Source organism: Sceloporus occidentalis, unplaced genomic scaffold (genome assembly GCF_023333645.1).
Source record: "Sceloporus occidentalis isolate IW3139 unplaced genomic scaffold, rSceOcc1.0.p SCAF_258, whole genome shotgun sequence".
NCBI lineage: Eukaryota > Metazoa > Chordata > Lepidosauria > Squamata > Phrynosomatidae > Sceloporus > Sceloporus occidentalis.
Genome location: NW_028317238.1, coordinates 39,843 through 60,174, shown reverse-complemented (window position 1 = coordinate 60,174; position 20,332 = coordinate 39,843). Strand labels below are relative to the sequence as shown.

The 20,332-nt window shown below is 43.2% G+C and overlaps 1 protein-coding gene across 7 annotated transcripts in view; it reads left to right on the top strand.

Moving 5' to 3' along the window:
- LOC149275903 (5'-AMP-activated protein kinase subunit gamma-2) overlaps positions 1-20,332 on the top strand; it is an 89,083-nt gene that overhangs the window by 42,982 nt on the left and 25,769 nt on the right. For 2 of the 7 annotated variants that reach the window (XM_089504164.1, XM_089504163.1), the window contains exon 1: positions 3,351-3,444. The exons of 4 other annotated variants lie outside the window; for them this stretch is intronic. In XM_089504164.1, the coding sequence (XP_089360290.1) occupies positions 3,351-3,444 (94 nt within the window). Of the gene's footprint in view, positions 1-2,731; positions 2,739-3,350; positions 3,445-20,332 lie in introns of those variants that run through there. One more of the 7 variants, XM_089504166.1, reaches the window with a different exon arrangement.

Genomic DNA, 20,332 nt, shown 5'->3' with positions numbered 1-20,332 from the left:
AAAAAAAGAAGAAAAAAAAAACACGTTTTAATGATGTATAAAAGTGTAAAGCCCCATTTTATCACTAGGTGGCAGCACAAGCTACTGCCGGCAGTCTGATACGGGCTGGCAGCGAGATGATACGGAGAGAGAATTAGGAAAGCATGATTCATTCACACAACGCTCACAGATACTTATACGCAGTCTCAATAACCTGATAGTAACCCGGATGTTAAATGGTTAATTTGTTCCATCAAATAAATAGGTGCAAGAATGAAGAAGTTAAAGTTGAGGGTCCACCTGCAGGGTGCTCAACGTAAAACATTAAGCATTAGAAACTTCATTCCTGGCACCGTGGAATGGCCCCAAAACAATCTCAGAAATAATTCTTTATTCTTGTTGGATTTAGTTTCATTCATAACTTAGCCGGAAACGTTCATTTTCACGTGAAACAAAAGCAGACACTGATAGGCTGTTGTCATAGAAAGCAAAAAAGGGCTTCTTAAAGGTTGCTATACCTGGCTGTATGTAAATATTGCGGAAAGCCATTGAAGAAAAACTTTGCATTTTCCTGCATAATCGCCAACAGTCCTGTATCGGACAGGCCAGTCCCGATTCTGATGACTTCACTTCTCTGGGGTGCTCCATAAGCCATGTACATGACCACAATATAACAGCGCCATTGCCGTCCATCTGCGCATGTATCTTTGCTGGAATTGGTAAGCGAGTACAGTACTAGACACACCGTGGGGGACATAGCCCCTAAAGATGCATTTCTTTTTATTGTTTTGGGCTTGCTGGTTTTCCTCCCCTTTTATATCTACCTTGGGTTTAATCAGGGTTACTGTTGGCGAGGTGATGATGGTAATATGATATATGATAATAATTATTATATGATGATGAGGCGAGCTCAGCTATTCTTTAGGTTTGGGTGCTAAATTTGCACTTTTGAGTATTTGTGTGATGCGATATAATGAACGTAGCTATAATAAGATGCCGAAGCCCCCCATAAATGGTCGTTTTCTGCCTTCTGGGTATGGTCCAGGGAGAGCGTGCGTGTTGCTGTAAACAGGGCCGCACAGGGCGCCATGGCAACAGGGGAGCCTGCCCGAAAGCATCGGTTTTTTTTTTTTAAACTTTATTTAACATCCTCCATGTTAATTAAAGTTGTTTTAACTTTATTTAACATGGAGGATGTTAAAAAAAACGATGTTTCAATTTAAGTCCCAGGCAGGGGCGCCGAGCGGTTGCTCGTGAAGTTTTCAGCGACCGCTCGGCGCCCCTCACTCTCCGTGACTCCGTCGCGGTGCCGGCGTTTCATCCCACCACAGGACTCCGGCAACAAGGTAAGTAAGGATAGGGAGAAGGGGCAGAGGGGGGCCCTCGTCAGAGTAGCTCAGATCCTTACGCTGCCCATCTTTCCTGCTTCTAACATCAACTTTGAGGACAGAATGTTCACTCGCTGCCTAACGTATCCCCCCCACTGACAGGCGCCACAATAACAAGATTATCAGCGTTATTCACGTCACCTGTCAGGGGTCAGAATGTTACGGCTGATCGGTGTATATATAAAAATAAATAATAATAATAATAAATGTGTAACAATCACCTGGAAACATTCCACCGGCTTTGAAAAGTAAGATTTAATGACAACACTTTTTTCGCCCCGATGGGTGGGATTTCCGGGTTCTGTAGCAGCCGGAGCCTTGAATGTATTTTATTTTACAGGAATTTTTTATTGAGTGATGGGGTATAATTTGTTGCGTAATCCATAATAAGATTACAAATCCCCCAATGTGGGGTGTAGGTAACGGGGTCGGCACCCTGCGGTGATTCAGTAGTCCGGGCAGATCCTCTTCCCCGATTCGCACATCATAAAGCGGAATTCCCGCCGTACTTTTATGTCCTTTACTTATTGAGCCTTTGGTTGGAGGGAATATGTATAATGTAATATTTGTTGCAAAAAGTCTCATAAATAGTAACTTTATCATTTACCCGGAATTTCCATGCTCACCTACCCCCGATGCTATTTGAGAAGTTAGTTCCCGCGCCCTGGAATCCTCTGGATTGTGTCATCCGTGCCGCCTTATGACATAAATGCATGCAGGAGACTGGATTTAATTCAGGGAAGTCATAGTGGGGAGGACTAAGGGATACATCAGAACTCTTCTCCACCAAGACCACGCCATCCATGGCTCAACCCTGAACCATGGAGCTAACATATGATGGAGTTTGAAGGTACAACTCCCTAAAAACCTCATTACATATTGATTATTATAGCGCCATCATATTCCGCAGCGCAGTACAATGAGTGAACGGCGTGGAAGAAGTAACGCATCACAACTTGGCTTTACAGAAAGAAAAAGTGAAGAGGGGCCGGCGCAAAGGAGCTTACAATCTAAAAGGATCAAACAAATAACCGACAATCTTATTTCCATCGAGGATTCAGCTTCGCCCCTCCGTAATCCCGGATTTTGGAACCGGAGGGACCCAAAAAACAGATACAATTCCGTTAACGTTTTTGTTGGTTTTATTCCAAAACAGGTGGTGGGGGGGGTTCCATTGTACCTGCCTTGGGGTCTCCCTGGAATTTTTGGGTTGAATGATAGAAATAAGGGGTTTGGGGGGGGGCTTTTGGCTCGGAGCCTGATGCTTCTGGCTGGCTAAAAGTGATGAGGTTTGTTGTCTAAGCATCTGGATGACGTCGGTGTTGAGAGGGTTAAAGAAGGAAAAAGAATTGCCGGCGCTCAAGAGCTGCGGTTGCCAGTACGTCACGGGTCACGGGTGACGTTTTTCCATTCGGAATCGTCACGTTTTTTTTTGTACGCGTGGATCTGTCACTCGGGGGCACTTGACGTTCATCCGCAGCCAGACTCTGCAAAGGCCCCGGAGCACGAGTCCAAATAGCTGCGTGATGTCATAATGAGAATGTGCTCCGACCAATCGGTGCCAAGAATTGTCTGGACCAGGGGGGCGGTGTCCGTTTAAAGAGACACCGTGCAGAAGCGCACATGACGGTCGCTCCTCTCCCGAGACCCCCCGGTGTGGGCTTTTATAAAAGGAGAGACCTTTCCCGAGCGAGACGACCCTGCGCGGTATCCACAGCCGGCTTCGCCACTTAACGAGAAGAATGCGAGCTAAAGATCTGCGGAGAGATCGCGATGCAGACTCCCCGTGAGACCGGGCGGCGCTTGCAATCCCAGTAGTTAATTCTGCAAGGAGTCGGTACAAGCTCCGCCGCCCGGCAGGTGTTTCTTTTGCTCTGACCGGCCGGGAGTTTTTCTTTCGCTGGGACTCGGATATTTCGTTTCTTTTTCTTTTATTCTGGGAATGTCAGAACTCTGGTGAAGGCGCATTGCCGGCTGCATCTAATGAAGCGCTTTGGCAGCCTGCGAGGCAGCAAGAAACGGAAAGATCACGGCAGAGGCAGCGAGAGACGGCAGTCCGAGCCCCATGGACTACTCGGTATGGAGCTGCTGTGTTTAGAAATGTCTATAGATCTTTGGATACTTGCCAAGTGCCTCAGATTTCCACTTACAGTCTTTTTTTATTACATTGTCCAAGCAGGGAACTAAATGCCCCACTGCCCTAAAAAGGGTTAATGCAGTATTTTTAGAAAGCTGTTTTAGGAAGACCGTCATAGTTGTGCATGACATGGCAAGTGATTAAAGGGTTAATAGACCGTTTTTATCCCCGCTGGATCCATCTGCTATTCTTCTGTGTAATTCTATGAAGTGTTTCGGCCGGGAATGTCGGTTCCGCCGGGGTTTGCTCCGCTCTCTCTCCGTTGTACTGCGCTGCGGAATATGATGGCCCTATAGAAATCAGTCCTAATAATATCCAGCGCGCAGGGCGGCGGCAGGTGGCGTTGTGAATATGCAAAGGCAAATACATCTGGGTTTTGCATATGTCTATATTTTGTTACTTTTCCTGAATTCATCATGAATGCAAAGTTATTTGCCTTCGCTGCAGGTTTAAGTAAATTTACATCCAAGTTAGAGTGTTAGCTCTTTACACCAAACTTCCTCTTTTCCTATAACTAAAGTACCTGTTCTGTGTTCTTATCTTTGCATCTTAACGCAGTAAAGGCTTCATTCGGATTACAGTTTGTCTCGCACCGAAATTCGTTTTGGTTCTACGAATGGTGATGGATATTCCTACTGACACGGAATAAGAGCGGATCAGACCCGTTCGGCCCCATCTAGTCAAACACTCCAACCTTAGTCAGGATTCAGGATCCAATTCTGCTGGGAGGCTGTTCCGTTTATCTACCACATTAATGATTCTAAGGACTTTAAGCCACCTGAGCCGCTAAGATGTGTTATGCATGTAACTGTTCTAATGTAAAGAAATGTATTAACCCTTTACTGGCAATGCTGCATCATGGGGTGCTGTGTGCATCCAGTTAAAAAAAATTAATTGGTCAAAAATATTTCATTATCTGATTAAATTGGAAAAACACACAAAAGGCATTAAGTGTATGTAGTTTAGTTGAGTTTAGTAAATCTTAAGTCAAATAATAATTCCCTTGGAATGGTCTTTCGGAGCCTGTGAGTGAGGTGAAGGGAGGTGACGTCGGGACAAGCGGGTCATGTGGGCTCCAAAAAGCACAAGATGGGGTCCTAGAGGGGAAATAGCCCCAAAATAATGCCAAAAATATATAGTGAGACCAAAAAAGTCCATCTTAGAAGATAACTGCAGGTACTTTGGACAGACACCCCACTAGGCAGCGTGGGGGTTACAGGGGGTCCTAGGGGGGTCTGGTAAATAAATCTAGCTCTGCGTCCAACATCGAGACCTATTTTAATGTGTAATCCATATTGATTTTATATATATGTACAGGTCAGAGGCTCTTATGTAATGTAAGGTAGTGTTTACTTTACTGAGAGAGTGGTAGAGAAATGGAACAGCTTCCCAGCAGAATACAGCAAGGGGATTTAAACATGCGCAACGACTGATTTAGGGTTGAGTCTTTAGATCAGGGATAATGGGCAGATGTTTTAAGGGGGCTTCTAGCTTCAGATCCTCTTGAAATGTTTGTTAACCATGAATGACTGAGACAGAATTTATTGGTGATGTCATGGTTGGGAAGAGTTGTGACATCACGCTCTATAACATAATACAGTGCTGTGACATTACATCTCCTGACTTGCGTTGCTCCTATGCTAATGTCGGCTTCTTTAACCATAGTGACGCAATCGGGGTTTACTGTCAGGCGTAAAGTTACTATATCTGATAATCCTTATTAAATCGTCCCCCCCCCCCCGATCTGATCTTTGTAAGGAGTCGCTGTGTTTTGTAGACAGAGTTGTTGTTTCATGAATGGCGTATTTTTATTGAAACGGATGGTTGTTGTTGGTTACGGATAATTGTTGACCGTACAGTTGATATATATATATATTGTCCATTTTGTTGGTCTGGAGACACCAGGTCTGTCCTCTCTCCATCTCCTTTCTTACCCGATCTTAGTGTGACAGCGTCCCGGGGTTTTTTCTGAAACATCCAAAGAAATTTGGAGAAACAGCCATAGAAGTAACTTTCCTCCAAGAGCCCATAAGCTGTGATATCCGGCTAACAGACCCGTTACAATGGCTACAGTCACTCTCTGCGGAGAAACCAGTAACCTCTACGGAGCACCAATTACTGCGTTACCCGCTCTCCCAGTTTGTTAACGCTCTCGGTCACCATGGGGAAATTAACCCATTCATGGGCGTTAAATAAAAGGCAGTTAACCTCGCATGGTGCTAGCAGCAGAGTGAAGTAAATTGTGAGGTTTTAATGCTTATTATATATAGAATAACCTCAGAGAATGTTAGAAGCGCCAGATGTGATGTCATACCCGGCGTGTACGAGGCAGGTACACAGAAAACAGGACTGTTCTGTAGAACAAAGACGCAGAGAACCTCCAAGGTCATCGAGACTTTCATACACATGCCGTATTTATGATCTTGTCTGTGTCGGGATATCTCTTGGCAGACAAAGGAACCGTGTTGTTTTTTTTTTCTGTAAGAACGAGCTCTGGTTCCTTATTATTGTGATCGGTGTCCCTTGAAATTATAGGGACCAGCGGAACGGACACAACGCTTCTCCTGTGCATTATACTTCTCTCTCTCCATGATGGGAGTTGCAGTACACACCCACTAAATTACTTAAAGATGAAACACTATGGTCCACTAAATTATCACATAGGACAGGCATTGCCAACAAGTCGCTATCCTGCTTTTGAGGATCTGCAACTCTCATGACGCCTAAGCAGTCAGGTGACGTAAGGCACCCTGCAATGTGTGTGGACTGGAGAGAGGCAGATGGTTAAACTCGGGGAAACGTATGCAGCCAACCCAGTGAGAATCCATCAATTATAGGTCGAAATTAGGGCACCCCATGTCAGGATCTCCTGGATGGACAGAGGGGGCATTAGTCTGGGGGTCTGGGAAAACTAATTGACTGTTCTTGCTTTGGGTCCTGTAGATACTGTGTTGGGTGATATGAGGGACTCTTTTTAGGGGCAATTAACCAGGGAATATACTGCGATATCAGAGAGTGTGCCAATTCCCCCCTAAAAAATGTGGAGTTCATAATCCAAATGGTCCAGGTTTTATGAATGTCTCTTCTGGAGCTGAATGGGGTAATTCTAAAATCCTGCCCTGTTGGTGTGGCTTGAGAACCAGGTTGGAAATCACGGAGTTAAAACATTAGCATGTAATATGTATCCATATCCTGCACTTTGCCTCCCCTGCTGTATTGAAACAAGTGTTCACGCATTTCAAAGTAATCACACCAGTTTCTACCACCCGGTAACACATGGTTTTTATGTCACAAGGTGAATTTTTGAGCCGCAGGCTAACTCTGTCCAAACACCGATCAAAGTTTAGGAAACTTTTATCCCCACCCGGGACTCGCGGCAGAGGGGCTCAGTTTGTGTCGGCGAGGAGTAGCTACAGCAACGCTAAGATCAGCTCCTATACTAAAAATAGTTCACCTTTAACACGTTACGGAACATTAGCGGGAAGTGTCCCGCTGCGGCCCTGGCTAATGAATATCACACCTCGGCTTCAGCGGCCCGCACGTGTTTGTAAATACAGCGCGTGGATCCACCGCCTCGGACTTACAGCCCAGTGGTGCTGACCAGCGTGTATATAATGTTTAAGAACATTTAAGTAAACCCTAATGAACCGGAACTGAATATTGGTCAGCTACTGCGCCACCAATTGCCACCATTCTCTGGGGCCCCAACATGTGACTCCATGATCTACCTGTCTTAAACCTGGTGGTCATAGAATGGTCTGGAACCCCGGCAGCCTGAATGGCCAGCGTTGGAGACACGATAGGCCAGCTCTACGTTCCCTAGCAATGGGTTTGAGCTCTTACTATCCCTTTAAAGTTCTGAGAAGTTGGAGGAACCGGATATCTGTTTTCTGACACCTCTTACTACAGCGTAGTGAATCCCTGATCGCAGCATCAGCCAGGAGGCTGCCGTCACCCCTTCCAAGTTTATTTCTAGCCGCGCCGCAGGTGGCCCTCGGAAATGCCCCCTGTCCCCGTGTGAACAGCTGATTTAACTTTGGTGGGAGCGGAAAGAAAGCAGTATTTTCTGGTGGCTTCCAGTTCATGTGAGATGTGATTCATTTGGACTGGGTTTGTGCCGAGACCTTAGTGGTTTTATTTATAGACCAGATATCACGTGGGGTTCTCTGGGCAGTTGGCTACTTACATATAACACTCATCCGAAGCTTCCAGTACAGAGGAAACTCAGCGCTATCATCCAACGCATGAGTAGGATCTTCTGACCACCAGTGCTGGGTGGCTTAATGGACGTTACGATCAGATGACCTTTCTAAATGGTGTCCATTCTTTCCAAAATGCCTACTTCTAATATTGCTTCTTTGAGCCAAAACTAAGGTCCAATGTTTTTATTATTGATCATTTAGCGTCTTCACTAAAGGACCGTTGAGCTCAAATGGAACCTCGAGAAGAATTCTCGTCTCACCATTGGGCTCCTGTCCTGTGGCTGCAGAGTTTGTCTCCAAAACCCAAGGGGTATGAGGGTATCTCGGGGATCTTCGCCTTCTCTGTCTCTTCCTGACATTTTACCTTATAGCCAACCAGCTCAGTAGCTACACTTAGGGTTTAAAGGTGCTGTTCCACTAGGAGAAATCATTTATCACTAAGGAGGGGCGTCGCATAACAATTTGGACTTTTGGAAACTAGAGGATGACTCTTCAAATGATCTTTTCTTGAGGAACTGTTTTATTTTCTTTGATGGTCTAAAAGCATAAAACACAAACCTTCAATTTCTATGGCAACAGCCTCTCGGTCTCTTTGGCCAGTCATTACGCCTGTATGTGTCCAATCTTTGTTTCTATGTGCTTTATTAGTTCCAGTATCTTATGATGCGTGGTTTCTATTGCCTTGACGTTTATGTTCCATACCTAAATTGTCTGCTTGAGCTCAGGTGACATTGTTAAAAGTCTTGGTGCACTTAAGGCCTTGATTTGCAGACACTTCTGGTACCGAAAATGTACTTTGACTTTACTACTGAAAGGTGACTGCAATTTAATAACGCATTAAACCGGCAGAAGCAATCATCTGTAGATGTCCCTAATTATCTCATCAAGTTGTTTTTTGTTTTTTTTTCTACGGGCCGGCCACACATCCGTTATCTGGGGATACAAGCGAGAGCTGAAATTGGAAACCTGATTATCAACAGAACAGACTATAGTGTTGAATAATTACATTTAAACTCCCTCCTCCTGCTGGCCTAAGGCAGTCATTAAACAGGACCCATCCGATGAGCGGCAGGTTCTATAACACTCAGCCAGCCGTACTCTGGCTGGGAATAATGAGAGCTAATGTTTAAAAGTTGCATTAAGTGTACCTAACAAAATGTTTGTGTTGACTAAGTGTCCATCATTCAAACCCAAACCCCCGATGCCCCTCTTTTCTAGGAGCTGGGAATGTTTGCTGGGTATGAGGGTATTTCAGGATTCTAGAGCCCTAAAAGCCCAATAATGTGTATAGAAACAGCAGAAAGTTTGACCACAAACTCGGATAAGAAGTCACAGAGAAGCCCTGCTCCTCGGGCACACCCTGGGTACCGTGTCCCTCTCTGGCCACGTCAAGCTCACCTGAACGCATGGACTACGAACCTGGCAGTTTCTCCCCCGGACAATCCCAGCATCTATTCCGTTTCTCCTTATCAGGCTCTTACAATCTTAGATTTTAAATCTCTAATTGTGTTTTGTTTGTTAATTGTGTCCATTTACCACCGGAAAACTAGATTTTGTGCTCCGATGAGCGGATCGGTGATACTGTGTAGTACTGCGTTGCTATTTATGAGAAGTTTTGGCACAGCGAGAAAGGGTGATTAAAAAATAATGACTTTGCGGTGACTTTTCTAGCACTAAAACATTTTGAGGCGTAACGGAAATCAATAGGGAGAAATACAAAATAGGCAATTAGGGCTGGCAGACGCTGCTTGTTTTCAAGACTCATTACGAGAATCCTTTTTATTTATTGGAGGGGGGGGGATATCACTGTACTGCAGGCTTTTTGGAGGGTGCCTAGAACCAGCTGGGCAACAAGCCTTACATTATATAAGACGGTTCTTTATTAGGCCCCAAATGACTTACTCTGCGCACCCCCGAGCTTTACAGCCCTCTCTGTGGAGTCTCTTCTTTATTTGACCCCACAAATCATAATAAAAGGTCGTAGGGTGGTGATAACCATGCAAGGGCCTCAAATATGACCAAAATGTGTTTATACAAAGAGATAAGTAAATACATCCAATTTTGCTTAACCCTTTCCTTGCCAAGGATCTTTAGTGTCTTACATCGAAAATACGATTTTTGCCGTTGTTTTTTACTGTATGAGGGTTTCATTAAGATTCCCCTTTTCCCTGTTATATATTATATACCCCTTTTTCCGAAAAAAGAAAATAAAAAATAGGGCTTTCACCAAATTTGCTTAGAATTATTATTATTATTTTTTATTTTTTTTTACTTTTTCCTTATGTGGAAAGAGGGTAAAAAAAAAGGGGTGAAGACCAGTTGGGAGGTATTAACTTGTCTGACGTTTAGTAACTAAGGGAAATTAATTATCTTGTACGCATTCTCATGGTCGCTTCCTGACCACATAGGATCTCCTCGACCATCCACTTGTGTCATAGAAGAAAGTACAAAGTGCGTAAGGAAATTCCTTCCCCCAAAACATCATCATATAAATATATGGCAGTTTTCAGCAGTATTTGCAGTTCTTAAAAATACTTTGATATGTTTTAGCTCTGTTCAATTATTAATGCGTTCACCATCAGTAATACGATAAAATCTGTTTTATTGTCTGCTGAGTGGCTGCCTCGTGATTTGTTAGTGTGGATTCTTCCATTAAGATGTGTCTCGTAAATTCACTTATTCGCAATTGATGACAGCACGGCTAAGACGGGTTGTTTCCATTAATGGGTTCAAAGTTTACCCAAACTTAATGTTTAAAGTATCTCTGGTCAATAGTGATAGGAGCCATAAGGCATCAACACCTCTCCCACCAAAACAACCAAATCTTCTGTGATGTGTAACGTGTAACCCTCACCCGTTCCAAAACATGAAGCCACACCACCAGAAGGAGAGCTTCATGTAGGCTACACCCCAGGAAGTTCCTAGGTATGCTAAAGAGGAAGTTGGAAGGAGGGTTTGCAGGAGAGCTGCAGTTTCATTTCAGTGGAGTTAAACATTTCATCTCCCTGTTATCAATATGCTTTATCAGAATGTCTCTCTAGGAAACACCGCCATTTATTGGACCCAAATTGTTCTCTCCCTCCCAGCCCTAAATTACTTTATAAAATGTGTAAATAAAGTACAGTCTTCTAAATATTTTAGCCAGTTGATGACATAACCTGATGCTCTAATATGCATTTCATAAAGAGCATTATTATCTACTCGCCCCCCACATTCAGAATTAAATGGAACAGAACATTCATGCAAGTCAGGTCACGATGGAAGATAGCTGATGTCAAACCTGGGTAGAAATCCAAGGATCCTGTAAATGATGGCTCTTGAGCATTTTCTTTAATTATTTTTGGGGTAAATGCCTCTGGTTTTTAGTAAATCGTATAACCTTTGATTTTTGTGATGTCTGTTTCTGACTCATACATCAGTAAATTTAAGTGCATATATAATCCAAACCTAAAACGCACACAAATGTGCCTTGTTAGCAAATTAAAGATTAGACGTCTTCCCGCAGACTGTAAATTAGGCCGGGCATTTCTAACTATACGCTATATATTTCGGCCAGGCCAAAGGAACCGAGTAACGTTACTTTTCTCTAGAATAAAGGCTTTGATTATTCAAACGTTTTCTGTTTTACTGAAAAGGCTGTAGGAATCCCAGTTTAACCCTTTTAGGACCCCAAGATTGCACAAGATGGCAACTCAGGGGTTAAATTGATCTTTAAAATGACCGTTGTGGGGTCTTTGTGTTTAACCCCTTCAGTACCGGGACGTACCTGGTACTTCCTGGTTAACAGTCACCGGTAGACCGGGACGTACCAGGTACGTCTCCTCCAAAAAACGCCCCCGGCGGTGATTGTGGGGGCGCTGCTGCTGCTGTCTGCCCAGGACTCCTGGGCAGACGGCACAGCCTGTGTAAGCCCGCCCCCAAGCCCACGATCACTCCCACGGTGTGATTTTGTAGGCAGAAACAGCGATTGCAGAAAAATCTGCAATCGCTGTTTCAGCTGCCACAGGCAGCTTCAGGGAAGGGGGGGGGGTATTGAATGGGTCCCCACACAAGTGCGGGGACCTGATCCAACACCCCCCTGCTGCCTGATCGCTCCATGAGAGCGTCAGTGCAGCGTTAACCCCTTCAATGCCGGCATTGAAGGGGTTAATTCCCGTTTTTTAGGGGGTTCTGCTGCTGGTGGTCTGCCTGGAAGCCCAGGCAGACCAGCAACAGCAAAAACGAGCCCCCAGAAGTCCTCTGATCAGTCCTGTAGGACTGATCAGAGAGACTCCTCCCCTACAATCTCCAGTCTATGGGAGATTGTGTCCCAGCTGCCAGAGGCAGCTTCAGGGACAGGGAGACAGGGTTCTTTGGTCTCCACATGTGTGGAGACCAGACCCCCCCACCCCCACCCTTCCTCAGTTAACCCCTACCCCCCTCTTCCTCAATTAACCTCTTCAATGCTGCGATTGTGTATGACCCCCATCGCAGCATTGCAGGGGTTAATATTAGTCCCCACAAGCTTGTGGGGACTAAATATCAATCAATGCTGTGCTTCAATGGAGCATCAGCATTGAAAGAGTTAAAAAAATAATGTAAAAAAAATAATAATTAAAATAAATAAATAAATAAAATAATAATAAAAAAAAAAATAACAGCACTGACCTGAAAGTCCAGGGTGCTTCCAGGTCAAATGCTGGGCTGATCAGATCGCCCCTGGCCAATAGGAGTGATCGGATCATTATGGCAGCCCACGGATGACCCTGCTCTACAAAGAGAGAGGGGTCATCTAGGGTAATTATGAAAAAACACAAATTATTAATAAAATGAAAAAATCATAATTATTACCTTATCACTTGTCGGTGACATTTTAAGTCGCTGATTATTGATCGGTCTCCCTGATTGATGTCAGCGGCCTAAACCTGTCACAAGTAATCTGATGAAAAAAAATATTTAAAAAAATTTAAATGCGCATGTTCCAGTTTTGCCCTCATAGCTTCCTCAAAAAATACATGAACCATGCATGTGAGGCCTTGTTGGAACCGGGGGGTGTTGGTGAACAAAATGTGGTGTTTTCTTCCACTGTTGCACATATGCTGTGCAAGAAATAAATTTTAACATTGAAATGTATTTGTTAAAAACGCAATAAAATAAATTTTCCGTGAACTTTGGCAGACATCAGTGAAGAAAAGGCTAGCTGAAAACTGTCAAAACTACCCTAGTTAAACACCTTGACTTGTCTACTGTTCATAAATATATACTTTTATGGGGTAATTTACAGCAGGGGGCTTCCAAAATGTCCCAAATGGGATATGGGCCCAGGAAACCAATTTCTGAAAATTCCAAATGTGAAAACGAAAATGCGCATGTTCCAGTTTTGCCCTCATAGCTTCCTCAAAAAATGCATGAACCATGCATGTGAGGCCTTGTTGGAACCGGGGGATGTTGGTGAACACAATTTGGTGTTTTGTTCTGCAGTTGCACATATTCTATACAAAATATAATATAAAATCTAAAGCAACATTGCAACATATGCAAAAAAACCCCAAAAAATATAAAAATACCTCAAAATTTGGCCGCAATTGGCGATAAAATCCCTGTTTGAAAAGTGTCAAAATGACCCTAGTTGTACACCTTGACTTATCTACTGTTCATAAACATATAATTTGGGGGGGGGGGTAATCAGTATCTGTGACAACTATTGCAGTTATTAGACTACCATGCCAAATTTGAAAAAAATTACATTTCAAAAACGTGATGCATGCCTTGCAATATTTGCCCTATACTGGTCAAAATAGATAAAAATCCTGGCCATGTTGGGTGGTTTCCAAATCAGGACAACTTAATGAATATATTTGGGATAATTTTTTCCCATTGGTTTAATGTGTGTACAATTTGTATGTATACAAAACTGTAAAAAAAATGCGTTTTTTCATTTTTTCTCCACTTTTTCCAGTTTTTTTCAAACAAAACAATGTACTACCCAGCTTACTATGGTTTCAAATGAAAGCCCTACTTGTGCTGAAAAAAACAGTATATGATTTGTGTGGGTGCACCAATTGATAAGAGAGAAATTACAGTTGAAGAAAGACATGGCAAAAACACAAAAACGGCTCCGGTCCTTTAGCGACACCTTAGTATCAAAATCCCGGTCCTGAAGGGGTTAAACAATTCTAATCCATTTAGCCATCTATTTAAAATAAATAAATGAATGTTATCGGTTTATTCACTTAGTGTTTTATTAGCTGGTAGACTTTTATAATGTATACTTAAATACGTTCAAGATATCTCCCTGGATTAACTATGCATTATACGGGGTCAGATGAAATGTTTAGCTCAAGCTCCTGGTTTATGAATGCGCCTGACAATGCATAGCAAAGTTAGGGGTTTATTCACTAAAGGGAAAGCAGCCAGGAGGGTTGTGGTTTCAACATCCTTGTATCACTATTCATTATGAATGGCCAATACTGGCAGGGTTCTCCAGTAAGAAGGTCTGTATAATGTATAATTCAATGTGTGAGGCTACTGAAGAAATCTTACAGGTTTAACTATACATTATACAGGGCCAGTCAAGCTCTTCCTGCAGCAGAAGTTCACAGGAAGGGGTCTCCTTTAACACATACTCTCTCTAACACACATACACATTCATACTTACACATACACTCTTTATTTAAATTCTGGCGGTGAGCAGACCTGCTTTTACCACGGGGTCATGTAACCCCGCGTGACCCCGTTGCGTTCCATCCCGAACCATAGGGCCTGTCCAAAATTCCGACTCTTTCTGAACAATTTTGGACCGGCCTGGGGGCCAGCCCGCCGCCCGAGGTCATTACTAAATCTTCTTTCAAAGTTGTGAATATACACACATACTAACTTATTATTCTTTCTCTGGAAATGTCCCGAACGTGTTCTGGTTCCATATAATAACGAGATGACAGACTGAAAACCGTTAAAAGTTTTAATAGGAGTATTGAGTTTGTGTTGCTGGGAGAACGGACACACCTCATTTAACAGAGATCTCATTGTACCTGCAGGAATGTGAATGCTCCGGAGGACTTTCTCAATACATGCTCTGTGCCGACTACTAACATCAATCCGGGCAATCACATTAGGGCAAGTATATGGAACGGGCCCATTCATCCCCCTGGCCGTTAATGTACAGGGCTATGGAATTTGATGGCGCTATATAAAACAATAAATAAGGGCTCACCTAATCCAGGTCCTTTCCTGCAGAGGTCTGAGCTGGCCCCCAGATAATGTATAGTTAAATCTGTGCGATCATCTTGTTCCTATTAATTATGCATGGCTACTTTGTCTCTTCTTGCAGGAGAAAGTGTCCATGACTGACTCTTTCCTGAAGTCTAAGTAACCTTTTTAATTCTACAGCACATAAGCACTTAACGGTTAAATGGATAAAACCTTTTGTGTATAACCCTAGCCAGTCCTTCCTTTTAGATAAGGATACCTCCCAACATCTTAGATGGCAAGAAAGATGACAAAGCATGGAACATAATTCTAAAAACCAATGTTTTGTGTCAATTCACAAAATAAAACGCATAAAAAAAGCAAACATTCGAAGCTTCTAGAAAAGCTTCAGGGGAGAAGAGAGGCGTGTGGGGATTAAGGTCCCATAAAAGGACTGGCTAATCTACGCAGGGACACGTGGGAGGTATGGAGTTGTATGTGAATGTATAGAGCCCGCGTACAGCAGGGTAGGACTTTACATGCAGGAGTTAGTAGCGTGTGAAACATACGTGTCCTGCACAAAAGGCGGATAAAGCAACCCGGGTAACGTATCAGGAAGGGGTTTTCTGAGCTGGTTTGGATCCCATTCACCCGCCGATACGTTGAAACGTGAGCTTGGGTTTTAATGATACCTTTTATTAAAGAGCAGCACCATTCATCGTGTCACGCTTTCCTCACATCACATGTAACACATGACATGAAATCGCAGGCTTCCCCGGCCAGCTTCAGATTTTCCTGGCTCCGACACGGCCAAGCTTGTCACACATTGATACTAAAGCTGCTCGCTCTCGGTCATCTTGTACACTTTGCACTTACCATATGTGGAGTCAAACTGAACGGGGCCAAATACTGTAGGTTCAAAGCGACAAAGCTGTTATATTTCCCTCCCACTCTGCAAGCCACACGCGGAGAGGGGCCGCGGGGCAGCCAGGCTGCTGGGAGACTCGCAATTAGTATTGATAATATGAAACACGATCAATAAAGTAAGAAGCTACTGCATAATCCCAAGTGTCTCTAATTAGCAGGGCCAATGCCTCCGTGGGACCCAAATCCTTGTGTCCCTTTTTCCTCCCCTGATGACCCTGTTTTATAGAACTCAGGATGTTTGAGGGTATCACTGGGTTCTACAGCCTTGAGAGTTACACTAATATTTATAAGTTAAATTGCATAAATAAAATACATTCTTTCTCAGTTACAATAAAGGGAAGCTCTAGCTATCGCATGCATATGCTGAGTGTGGCCTTTACATTATCATCCCCCCCTTCCCCGGTCCAAATGCATGGGGGGGCTATGTGTCCCTTTTATAGCTATCACTAAGTCGCAAAAGTTCTAGCCTCTCCCCCTATACACACCCTTTAAAATAGATGAGTCCCTTTAAAAAGTTGGCAACTGTGGCTTCTGATGCTCCGGTCGGGCACCCAACTTCCCCCGCTACTGGATCCCGATTCCGGCATCTGTTACCGACAGTTAAGGTATATGAGCGTATGAATCCCTTGCGGCTGTTATTGGCCTAGTCACCGGAGATCTTACTGCTGCGATACAGGGGTGGTTGGGAATATTACGGAACCATTTGGATAGTCGGTCTGAGACAGGAAAAAGCTTCTGGTCTACACGCAGGAGAAATGTTTTGATTAAAACTGAGTCTATGGCAATACTTCTAAAAAGTTTCCTAAATCCTAGACAATCCTCAACTATCTAACATCAAACTTGTGTCATTATTTATCAAGATAAAATCTTTGGAATCCTTGGGAAGAGGATGTAGTAAACGCGTAAGCTGTTTAACCTCTTTTATGGTCCCTGAGAATAGTTTACCTGCCATATACATTTTTTTCTGTATTTATGATCATAGTAGTGACGATTGGTTACCACTTATTGGTATCTAAATCCATACCTGACAAGTGTCTCTATTTAGTAGGGCTTACCTCGCTTAGGAACCCAGTTTTATACCTCCCAACATTTCAGCTGTCGCAATTTGGGAAAGAGGTGTGGCTAGAGGTATGGGGTGGATTTGGGCGTGGCCAGGGGAGTGGCTGTGTGGGAGCTGCAAAGAAGGGTTGTGCTGTGACAGTAGCGATTTTACAGCTCCCTGGGTCGTTCAGTCCTCTTAGGACTTACCAAGAAGCCCATTAGGACGTACAGGTACGTCCTGACTTTGTTGCAGCAGCAGGGAGATCTGTCTGTGGGCAGAAGCCAGCATCGCCGACTGATCATGTGTAACAGCGCTTGCCGCAAGTGCAGGTACACTATCATTCACGGAATGCCAGATCACTACCCCCCAAACCCCTCAAGGCAATGCTGTTAAAAAAAAAAAAAAAAAGTGTAATATGAAAGGCATGGATGTGGTTCTCTGGGCATGTTGGGTATGACTATAATCAGATGTTACCAAACATAAATTGGGTTATTATTCAGCTGTGGTGCTAAGTATTTTTTTTTTACCTTTTATGTTTTATGGATTTCTATGATTTTTTAAAAAGAAGGCCCTACTTTTGAACAAAGTGATGTATAATTCCTCCGGGTTCTTCAAATATGGAAAAGGGGAACTGTGCTTTAAAAAACTGATATTTTGGTTATGAAAACCCCCGGGAAGTTATTTTTATTACCCATGGAATTATGGAAAAAAAATAAGGGACATTTAGTCATACATGGTTAATTTCCCGTGGATGTCCAGCCAACTACTGAAGTGCAGTGGACACAAGCAAGCTCCATAAAGACATGGTCGGATGATTTTGATGTTGAAGAACTTCACGGGCCGCACAGAGCCCTGACCTCAACCCCATCCAACACCTTTGGGATGAACTGGAACAGAGATTGCGAGCCGGGCGTCTCATCCAACATCAGTGTCTGACCTCACAAACGCTCTACTGGATGAACAGGCAACAATTCCCACAGAAACTCCCCAAAATCTTGTGGAAATCCTTCCCAGAATAGTGGAAGCCGTTATATCTGCAAAGGGGGGACCAACTTCATATTAATGTCTGTGTATTTAGAATGTGATGTCATCAAAGCCCCTGTTGGTATAATGGTCAGTTGTCCCAATACTTGTTCATATATTGTATATGTTATGTATAAATTGTTCTTAAACCAACATATGTATTTAGGGGTTGTGTACAAAAAAAAAGATAAGCATTTCAAAAAGGATCTTATATCAGCAGAGCCAACCGAGCCACTCAATCTGCGTGTTATGAATAAGATATAATAAAATCATGTTGGTGGGTGGATTCCTATGCTCCAGGACTAGGCCAGGAGAAGCTTTTACACAAAGAAATGCCTCTATTTGGCGACATACATTGAGATCTGTACATATTTAAAAGGCCACGACTGAGCAGCCTATAAATCAAGAGGTTCAGCAAGACATCATACGTCATAACTCCGGGGAGAATTAATTCCCGCCTGTAAACACATTTGCCTCATCTGGGGAAACGCTGCTTCAAATTAGTCTTCATTCTAAGCACAGAGCGCTGCGTTAAGATGAATAGCCGTGTTTGGACACATACCTGGGATTATTAAAACCATGGGAATTTTTTACATTAACCCTTTGATCTCCCAATTTATCTAATGGCCGAAGAGGAACACTTTATTATTTTTTTTGGGGGGGGGGGGTTCATGGCTGGGGGGGGCTTGTTTGTATTGCTGTGAGTGATGCGGTTATGGGTACCCACTTAGGGGAGCATTTGGTCTCTTTACTTTAAAAGGAAGGCAAAGGATGTTGGGAAATAAACAATAAACACTATTTGCATTGCGACAAAAAAACCCAAATATATCAAAACAATATACGTTTTGCAAGACCATTTCCTTAAAGGGGCAGTGTTGACTAATGTCTTCAGGGATCAGTAAGACAATATTTTTCATAGCTATTACTGTCTCTCTGTAATTGGAATCTTTAAATAAGATCATAATACAAGGTACGGATTTTCTTTTTAAGAACACTGGGATTGAAACAATTTGACAGCAGATAAAAATTATTCGGCCCGTCTGGTCTGCCCATTTGTCCTACTGTGAAGATTCAGCTGTTGGTCTCGTCTTAGAGTCAGAAAAGCTTTATGTCTCTCCCATGCAATTTTAAATTCCCTCACTGTATTAGTCTCTGCCACTTCTGCTGGGAGGCTGTTCCATTTATCTACCATTCTCTTCCTGTCTCCCATTCCTTCTAAGCCTCTGACCCTCTAGTTTTAGATTATGGCCTCTGGTGCTAACTTTCCTCCTCCTTTGAAATAATCTTCCCTCTGGTACTTTGCTAAATCCCTTTAAGTATTTAGATATTTCTATCACATCCTCTCTCGTGTTTCCCCCAAGCCGGACATATTGAACGGCTCGTTTGACCCTCTGATATTATTTGGGGACAAAATCACCGTCGACTGATCCCGTCCCAATGAAGTGAGTGCTGCGCGTTCACACTGCAGCATCTCTGCCCGTACGTTTCTCAAACGATTTACGCTCTCTCCGCTAACATAAAACAGCCTAGAGGAGGAGAATGTTTTTATGGCATTTTCTGCGTCCGGGAGACATTAAAATAAATAGCATTGAACGCAGAGCTGCTGAGCGTGACGTGCTCTGTTAAAGGTCTAAATGTCAGCTCCGTGAGTAAGAGTTTGGTTTCTCCCGGGAGCCGGATCCAGCCGGTAGTATGGAAAGCCGTGAACCATCTCGGGGCACCGGTGTAAGACTCTGTTAAAGCAGCAGTAACATCTTAAAATATGATTTCCTTATTAAAGAAACGGTGGTGTATAATTTTAACTATCTATTACTATTAAAATGATACCTTGCTGTTATCCAGTACCATAAATGGTGTTTTGTAAATTGGACAAAGGGTTCCAGGACGCCTTTGGATGCTCACACAGTGTGATTTATAAAGGCCATCTGCAGAAACAACAGAAAAACAAGGGAAAGTACATTAACGTATTGATAGTATTGCTTCAACCACTTACAGGTGTAACGCTGCCGCATCCAGTCCTATTTCTGTATTGTTTGCATAATGCACATACAGCATTCCCTCATACTGGATTCAGAATGCTCTGGAAGTGCCTCTGGAGTGCGGACCCCCTTCTCCCGCATCGTATACACATTAAAGGAGCAGGCTAGCCATGCATACAGATGGGGGTATGCTCCATAGACTCGAAAGGGTTTGGGCAGGTAAAAGGCTGGTCAAACAACCCTCATGGCGAAATCCAGACCCTTACAAGCTACGGTTACTATCATTATTTTATATATATATATATATATATATATATATTATATAGCACCATCACAGGCCACAGCGCTGTACACAGGACATAGCAAGTAGTGTATCACATAACAATTTTCACTTACAAAAACAAACAGTGGAGAGGACCTGGCTTATTATTTAGAAGGAACACAAAGTATGTTTGTTACTAAACACAGCCTTATTTAACAAAACACGT